At 41.1% G+C, this 9,423-nt stretch overlaps 1 protein-coding gene across 15 annotated transcripts in view; it reads right to left on the bottom strand.

Moving 5' to 3' along the window:
• Positions 1-803: 803 nt before the first annotated feature.
• ALPK1 (alpha kinase 1) overlaps positions 804-9,423 on the bottom strand; it is a 106,451-nt gene continuing 97,831 nt past the window's right edge. For 14 of the 15 annotated variants that reach the window (XM_070504591.1, XM_070504597.1, XM_070504588.1 and 11 more), the window contains 4 exons: positions 7,675-7,828; positions 4,106-4,268; positions 2,636-2,822; positions 804-1,462 (listed from right to left, as the gene is read on the bottom strand). In XM_070504591.1, coding sequence (XP_070360692.1) covers positions 1,263-1,462; positions 2,636-2,822; positions 4,106-4,268; positions 7,675-7,828 — 704 coding nt within the window. In that variant the 3' untranslated portion in view covers positions 804-1,262. Of the gene's footprint in view, positions 1,463-2,635; positions 2,823-3,928; positions 4,269-7,674; positions 7,829-9,423 lie in introns of those variants that run through there. The other variant, XR_011501848.1, reaches the window with a different exon arrangement.

Here is a 9,423-nt window from a genome sequence, read left to right as displayed (position 1 = left end):
GAAAGCTGGGGGTGTTGGTCAACTCTGCTCCCCACAGCAAGAGATCTGAATGGTGCTCATTTTCTCCAATTGCAATTGTGAGCAGACATGTGCAGTAACCCCAAATTGAGAAAAGTAGAACAATCAAGTATTTAGAACCTTCATGTATGTATGTCAGCCACCAAGACTTGTGGAGGTAATGGCTAAGGGGGAGAGAAATTTAGAACGAATCGTGGAGGAGGGAGAGTGAGTACCAGTGCAGTCCCAAAGACTAACTGCAGCAAGGGAATATCTCACCATCTCCCTTTGGTAAGTTCCTTTCAGAAGACCATGGAGCAGCTGCTCCCCAAACCTGTCGGAAGAAGCTGACCTGTGTGGTGCAAGTGGCAGACTGTCGTGACCATTAGAATGCACCACTGTTGCCTCATACCTTTCACAAATGTCAATGCACTAGAAGAGAATATGGAAGGATTAAAAGTGAAGAAACCCTGGGGCCGGATCCGTGGCTGAGTGGTTAAGGTTTTGCGTCAGCCATGCTGTGGAGGAGTCCCACATACAGGGTAGAAGAAGACTGGCACAGATAGCTCAGGGCTAATCTTCCTCGAAGGGAGGCAGGAAGGAAGGAAGGAAGCAATGAAGGAAGGGAGGAAGGGAGGATGGAAGGAAGGAAGATAGATTAGGGGAGATCTACATATGACGTGTAATCTAGAGGCCATAAAACAAAAGATTGATGAGTTTAGCTATATAAAACAAACCCTGCATGGAAAAAAGTTTCATACAAAGTCAAATGTCAAAATACAAAAGAAAAAAACCTGGAGCTCATATCATCAAGGTGTGAATTCTTTAATATATGTAAAGAACTCCTAAATAACTAAGAAAAACACCAGTAGTATGTGTCTTGATAGATAGTGAAAAAAGCTCCGAAATCTTGATGCCACAAACCACAAAAGTTTATTTCTCATCTGTCTTTGTGTCCATCGTGGGTCATGGGGCTCTTTTCCATGTTGTCCTCACTGCTGGACTTACGATGATAGGCAGCTGCCTCCTGATGTGGTCTTGCTGGTGGTGGTAGAGGAAAGAGACTCTGCAGGGTCTTGCACTGGCAATTAAATATGGGCCTGAAATGACTCTTGATTCCTCTCACAAACCACTGGACAGAAGCAGTCGCATTGCTCCACCTAAGCCCAAAGGGACAAGGTGACACAATCTGTGTGCCCAGAAGGAGAGGAGAACCTGTGTTCAGTGAGCAGCACCTAAGCTATGGCATGGCCACTCCAGAAGGTCTATGACTTATTTAGTTTCTCAGTTGAAGGTCTTGTCAAAGAAAGACGATGACATATTTCATTACATTCCACATGCTGGTTATTAAAGAAGTAAAAAATTCCTCTCTTTCCAAAATTGGTAGTGATGTCTTTCTGACCAACAGAGTGAATCTGGGGATCTGTGAGGTAGATGAGCCCTTTTCCATTGCCAGTCACCCAACCTAAAAGAGAGATAAACGTGTCTGAGAATTAAATCCTCTAGAAATGTCAGTAAAGTGTTTCAGCAAAACAAACATTATATATATATATATACTTAAACAGACACTTTAAAAACTTGGCCATCCTGTGGTTTATGTTTGACAAATTTCTGTTAAGGTATTTGGTCTTGCATATTCCAATTATTGGTTTAAGAAGGAGAATTGAATATTGGGTAATTGTTTGTCAAATATGACATACCCTGACCACCATTTTTCAAGGAATTAGAGAGCAATAAAATGGACTTAGTATAATTACTAAAATCGCAATATTGAATATTTCTTTCAGGATTCAGAAGTTTCTTTAGTGCCTTATTCATTAATCTGTGTATTCATCTGTTCATTTCACAAATATTTACTGAGCACATGCACTGTACAAAAACACTGTTTTGGGTGCTGAGGATATAGCAGTGAACAAGTGAGTCAAAAATCTCTGTACTCATTGAGCTAACATTCTTGTGGAGGGGACAGATGAATTAAACAATATAAGTAAGTGAAACATGTAATATGAGAGAGGTTGATGATAAATGCGTGGAAGGGGAATGGAAAGGCCTTGGAGGATGGTCATAGAATCATTACTAGAAATAATTGTAATAAATCTCGCTGATCATTTAAACGAAGTCTAGAATACTGGCTAATTCTGATAAAGAAAATACTAGATGAACTGAAACAAAATGAAAATATTAATGCGGATCTTAAGTCAGATTCAAGCACATACAACTTCCTGTTCCATAGTGATCCCAATTATGAAACCCAAGATCACACTTGTAATAAGGGTAAAAGGCTGGAGAAAAGGACGTGTGAAAAGATTCGGAGACATTAAAATGTGATCATAGGTAACCGACATCACTCAAATCCACGTGAGGGAAATAAAAAAGGTGTTATGGATTCGCTCTAGAATCAAGCCCAACAGAATCCCTATCTTCTCAGTGATTACTTGACACCTTAGACACTGTGGAAGCTTTAGACATTTTTTCAGAGATCTTTTGCCACATACAGTAAAATTGATAAATTTAATTCCAAATATTGGCCTGTGGACTGAACAATCCAGTAAGGAAAGATTGGTGGAGCTAGTTTGAAGCCCTCACATTTACATATAAATAACACTAAAAGTAAAATGTAATTTACAGTTTCACATACCTTGTAAATCGACTACAACGTCTCTATGGTTGGAAAACTCATATGAAAAATGGCCGTAAGCCAGGCCATATTCTGTGGCTTTGTATTCTGTTTTCACCACTTTCGTGTTATTGGATAATTTTACGAATTCTCCCAGCATATAAGGTTCCACACTGACACATCCCTTTATTGTCTTGTCCTCTAAAATCTGAAAAATAAAAACAGGAGGCAGTATACCATAATGGTGAAGGCTATAGGCCATGGGGTCAGGTAGACCTCGCTCAGAACCCAGGCTTTGCCACTTAGGAGCTTTATTACTTCTCTGGATTTTGGTTTCCTTATTTGTAAAGTGGGTATAATAATAGCTATCTTAAAGAATTGTTGAAAGGATTACATGAGAAAATGCATGTAAAGTGCTGAACATGGTATGTGGCACATAATAGAACCTAAAAGTACTCTCCTTCTTTTATTAAAATGTGCACATAAAAATGAGGCCATGAAGTGCCCTACCCCAGGGGCTAGCTGGCCGGGGCATGCAGCTGGACCATGCACGGGGACTCGGGGTTGGAACGTCAGCTCAAGCATTTCTGTGCCCTGTGCTGGACTTGCGGAGTTGTTACAAAGGTCAGAGTTAATGCTTGTTAAACGCCCAGACTGCTGCTTGACATAAAGAAAAGGTGCAAAATGGATGCAAGGTATTGTTATTATAAGTAATAAAATATGGGTCTAAGAACGTCTTTGGCCAAAGTAAAAAAATCCTTTAGGTGTGAATGAGCTAAGGATCAAACACCTTTGGGGAAGCGGGGTAGCCTTAATCCAAAGAAGAGAAAAGCCAGCGGGGATGGCTGCCTTTACATATTTAAGGAGACATCTTAGTGAAGAGAAACTGGTCTCAGTGGTGCCAGAGGCAGAACTGTAATCCACACATCCAATAATGTAGAAATTAGAGGAAGACAGATTTGGGTCAAATCTAAGAGCTCCAACAATTAGAATTATTTGAAGGTAAAAAGGTAATAGTAATTTTTTCTTACTGAAGGTGTTTAAGCTATGGCTTGGTAACCCCTTGGTTGTGAGGAGTGGGGACCAACAGATATTAAACAAGGCATTTATGCATCATGTTGAGAGGATAATCTGTATTAGATATGATCTTAGGGTTCTTTCTCTCTCTCTGAAAGTGCAGAGACAATACAAAGGAAAAGTATACTAAAAATGCTAACTTGACCATGTAGGACCAGAAACCAGGAACAACAGATATTTAATCTGATCTAAATGATCTAAATGGTGCATTCGGGGTCCAGAGGTCACATTTCTTACCTGTCTGTCTAAGTAGATGGAGCAGATAAAGCAGAAGAAGGCAGGCTGGTAACCGAGTTTATTGGATTTTAGCAGAATGATGGTGGAGGTGGATGGATGGTAGGTTGGCAATAGAAATCTAACCTAATACATATTTATAGGCCTGTTTAACTAAACCCTTGGTTTCTTTAATCTCACCAGTAATATTGTGGATGGGAGGTAGAATATCTGTGTTGGAATGTTTTGCTCATAGAGTCTCTTGTTAAATTCTGTCACATAGTGCTGTGCAGTCATCTGCCTCTCCACATCGATGAAGTGGTGCCAGAGCCCCTTCGGGTCCTTATATTCTTTCCCAACATACCTATGAATGGAGAAAACCACACAGAGAAATGAAAAGTGATCTTACGATAGAGTAAGAGAGAGGCGATCAAAAGAGGTGTGAAAAAACGCTTGGAAGATGTTACTCTTTTTCTGCCTTACACAGTCACTATTAATTATCTTGACCTCTCATGACTCACATAATTTTGTAAGAGCCATTGGAACAATGGAACACAATTCATCTAGCTGACTGGTGGTTAATTTTATGCGTCCTATTGATTTGGCAACAGAGTGCCCAGATATTTGGTCAAACATTATTCTGGGTGTTTCTGTGAGGGTGTCTTTGGACGAATTTAACATTTAAATTAATAGACTGAGTAAAGCAGCTTGCCCTCCCTGACGTGAATGGGCCTCATCCAATCAGTTGAAGGACAAGATACAACAAAAGGCTGACCTTCTCCCAAGTAAGGTAGAATTCCTCTTCCTGACTGCCTTTGAGCTGGGACATTTGTCTTTTCCTGCCTTTGGACTTGAACTAAAATATCCGCTCTTCCCTGGGTCTTGAACCTGCTGACCCCTTGGGACTAGAGCTACATCGTCAGCTCTCCTGGGTCTCCAGCTTGCCAACTGCAGATCTTGAGACTTGTCAGCCTCCATAATTGTGTGAGTTAATTCCTTATAATAAATCTCTGTCTATATGTGTTTATATATCCTATTGGTTCTGTTTCTCTGGAGAATTCTGACTAACACACTGACCTGGGACAACATCGATCATAAAGAGAAAGTGTCCAGTTAATGTAGCAGTTCACCAGACTTCTTTGGTACGCCAAGGGAGCCAGTGTGGGGACTGGAAATTTCAAGGACTCTGGGGCCAGATCTTTCACTACCTACTGCGTGACCTTACACAGGTCAGTTAATCCATCAGAAGCTGCCTTCGTTCCCTTCCTTTTATGATCACTTCATCTCTCCAAATACTTGTTTTCCATCATCATCTATTATGTGCATGACACTCAGCTAGTGCTGAGTGTTTTGAAGAAAGTGTGAAACATGATTTGTATATTTCAAGGGCTTATGCATAGTTGGGGACAAAGATACAAGGCAGTAAACAACTAAGTGTTTAAGGGAGCAAAACAGCAATTACTACACTGCAGTTTACAGTTGCTATAAGTTGGTGTGAATTTATGAGTAATTCACTTGGGTCCAGAGTGACCTCCAAAAATCAAAGGGAATTGTCACAGTCATAGACCTCAACCAGAGAAAACTCTGCAGAAATTTCTGAGTCCGACAAGATAAAGGAATCCAAGTTGGCTGCAGTTTTGGCCATTCACACTCCTGGGATCAGAAAGTGCTGTGGAGACACCTGGGTCTGCAGAGGCTTTGAACCAGTTCAGAACTTTGAGCAAACTCTGTGGGTGCTGGTTCAGCGTCTCCTGGACATTCTGCCAGAGGATCATCAATCCACAAACAGATGTCGTTCCTTCTGGCAGCTTGAACCATTTTGCTGGGATCATTTTTCTTTGGTAAAGATTTGTTAGCAGCAAATTCTTTTTTCTTTGCTTTGAAGATTGCTTCTCTGTCCTTGGTTCTGAAGTTTGGCTACTATGTACCTAGAAATTAATTTATGATGGCCTTCCTTCCTTCCTTCTAGTTTCTTCTCTCTTTCCCTTTCTATCCTACTTGGGATTCACTGTGATTCCTACATTTGAAGATTAATGTATTTAGGCAATTCTGGAAAATTATCAGAAATTATCTATTCAAATAGTAATTCTTTACTCTTCGCTTTGCTACCTTTTTCTGATCAGATGTGTTGGACCCTCTCACTCCATCTTCCACGACTCTTATTCTCTCTTATATTTCCCCTCTCAGACCCTCCATGATGTATCCTGGTGTATTAGTTTCTTAGGGCTGCCGTGACAAAGTGCCACAGACTGGGGGTCTTAATTAACAGAAAATGATTCTCTCTCAGTTCTGGAGCCTAGAAGTCCAAGATTAAGGTGTCAGCAGAGCCATGCTTCCTCTGAAAGTGCCAGGGAAGGATGTTTTCCCAACCTCTCTCTAGCTTCTTACACTTCCTTCCTTGTGGCAGCATAACTACAATTTTCTCCCTGTCTGCATGTCTATCTCCAAATTTCCTCTTTTTATGAAGATACCACTCATAGCGGATTAGGGGCCCACCCCACTCCAATATGACCTCATCTTAACTAATTACATCTGCAATGACTCTATTTCCAAATAAGATCATGGTCTGAGGTACGGGGGTTAGGACTTCAACACATGAATTTGGGGAGGGGCACAGAGATGTTAAGAAACTCTTTCCACCCACAACACCTAGCTCCACCACATCAATGTGTGACTTGGGTCAAGTTTCTTAACGTCTCTGTGCCTCAGTTCCCTCATCTGTAAAATGGGGATAATAATAATATCTACCTCACAGTGTTTTGTGAGGATTAATTAAATTATTATATAACTCACTTAAAACAGGGCCTGGCACATGATAAGTCCATTTACATGTTTACTACTGTTATTATCATCAACAACTTTTTCAAGAAATGTAGTTCTACTGTTTAAGATTCACCCAATTTCTCTCTCTGTCTCTTTTTTTTCTCCTCTCTTCCTATTTATTTCTTACATTACTTGCATTTGGGTAAAGAACAGGGTCTACTTTAAATTAAAATTCTTGACTTACAGATTTTTTTAAATGCACAGATAGTGTAAAATTCAGCCTCAAACCCAATGAGGACCACCTGTGGTCACTAATTTTTCAGGTGAGTTTTTGCTTAAAGTTGTCATTGAGAACTAAGGCCAAACAAGAAGTTTAGTGGGTCTTTGCTTCAGTGGGGTGGGATCTTTTAAGATAGCCTTTCCCCTGAGGATATAGCCACTCCTGAATCCCTGCTTTCTATGGGTCTTCTCTGAACTCGTTCCCTTCCCTGTGTGACTGTTGTCTCTGGCTGCTCCCTCATCCGCCCCTGCCCAGGACTCCAGTGGAGGTGTCTCAGGGGTTCAGTGGTCACTGATGTCCCTGCACAGGCTTCATCTCTGGCCTCAGATGACTTCCTTGCCTTTTTTGCAGGCTCACTCATTTACTTAAGAGTGGCTTTCATAGTTTAGCTAGAGTTTTTGCCAGCATTTTTACGGAGAGTGTTTAAGCCTCTCTTGCCTGCCATAGCGCCAGCAACTCTATTTTTCTTGTCTTTACAATTGGGATGAGAATGTTTCCCTAATGGGTTTTAGATCACGTGTATCTATGCAAAATGGCCGACACAGTGTTGGTCAATATGTGGTAACTGTTATTAATTAGCTAATGAGGAGAAGGAAGGAGTAGAAATCTGAAAACACACATTTTGGCCAACTTTTTCACCCCTTTCAAAATATTACAAATGGTTAATCAATAGAATGGCAAAATCAGCCCATTTGACATGAGTGATGTGGGTGTTTTAGAGCAATACCTCCCCAGAGTCTCTTCCTGATGGAGATAATGAACCCAGAAAGCATTTCTCTGTCTGCCTTTCTTCTTCACATTCAGGTAGTCCCCCAGGTACACAGCAGTTTCCTGGGCTGTCCACAATTCAGAATTCTTCGAATATTTTAACAAAAGAGCATCTGGAAAAAAGATAAGATGAAAATGGATCTTATTTTCAAAAGGATGTTACAATTCATGAACAAAGTTGAAGTGACATAGAACCTAACCCAGCTCATCTGAAATCATCAACTTCTTTATCCATTTTCTCCAAGTTCAGCCTCTTCTATGACTATTAGTAAGAGGTTAGTAAAGTCCAATCACCAAGCAAAGCTTTGCAAACACAATGAAGATTCACAAAATCTCTTGTTCGTGATGGCAAGGGCTTAAGATAAGGCCAGAGTTTCTGCATGAAAGTAGTGGAAATTAAGAGCTTTTCAAACAGCAAACTCGAAAGACCATCTTGGAAGAACTTATGTATGCTTGCAGCTCTTCTAATTGTCGGGGCCCCAGATGATGGAGGGTACTCCCTGTGCCAGATCACACAGATGGAATTAAATTACATAATTCTCCCTCAGAGGTTCCTGATGACTCCAGGGATCCTGAGTACATATTAAAGTGCACCCTAATTTTCTCTTACTTGTTTTGCTTAAGTTGGGGAAGTCCAGGAATTACTTGAGAAAATACAGCTACTGTACAAAGATGCAAACTCAACTGAAAAGGGAAAAGATCAGAGGAAAAAGTAAGACTTGTCTCCACCTCAGAGAAAGGAAGACAGTGCTAGCAGGAAAGCATCCCTTTGAGTGGAAAGACCAACGTGAACCTTGAGGAGGAAATGCAACATGGTGGGATCCAACTTAAAACGAACAGAACAAGGACGTCCTGTGTCTAGGATGTGATAATGGATGCATGAACGGGAGAATTGGGAGACGAAGAACTTAGAGTAAGATAAAGGGGAAGGGGATGGGGGTTGGAGGTGACTGGGGCTGGGGGAGATGTAACCAGGGCTGGGCAACTCACTCAGAGAAGCTAGGGATGGAAGTGGAAGGTGAGCTGCGTGCACACACAGGAAGGGCAATGAGTTGGGGGAAGAAGATAGGAGGAAATGTATAGTTTGTTCTGTTTCCTTGACTTTGGGCCTCACTTCCTCCAAAGTGGTTTTTCACCCATAAGTTGGCACACAGATGTAGCGGTAAAGCAGTTACCTAATGCTAAGAACTGTGATTCTGAACCTGCGGAATCTCACAGTAAATAGGGAAACCCTATTGGTAGAAAATTTTGCTTCTTTTGATAACAGCCTGATCTGTATTTCAGTCTGACTTCAAGGTGGCAGGCAAAACACTGGAATACTTTGAAGCAGATGTTCTCAAGACTGGCTTTATATGAACTCATCAGAGAGCTCTTAAAAAACACCGATGCCTGGACCCATATCCAGACCCATTAAATTGGAATCACCAGGATGAGGCTCTAGCAAGCCCATTTTTATCACAGTTCTCTCTTGAATCTCATTGTCTATAGATGACCCAGCAAACATGTGTTTGTCAAACATTTGCTTTTCCGTCTCCCTGTAAATTGGCTTCCTGCCCTTTGAAGTCCCAAACCACTATCCCCAACATCCTCCTTTGTCTTTAGTCAAAGATGGCATTTAAGGTAGTGGCTTTCACCATTTTGGCAAGTTATGCAGATTCCCTGGGGTGCTCCCATGTATACGTGTTATTAAACTTTGATTTTCTCCTGT

The sequence above is a fragment of the Equus asinus genome, chromosome 3, assembly GCF_041296235.1.
Source record: "Equus asinus isolate D_3611 breed Donkey chromosome 3, EquAss-T2T_v2, whole genome shotgun sequence".
NCBI classification, from domain to species: Eukaryota; Metazoa; Chordata; class Mammalia; order Perissodactyla; family Equidae; genus Equus; species Equus asinus.
This window is presented reverse-complemented; position numbering and strand designations above follow the sequence as displayed.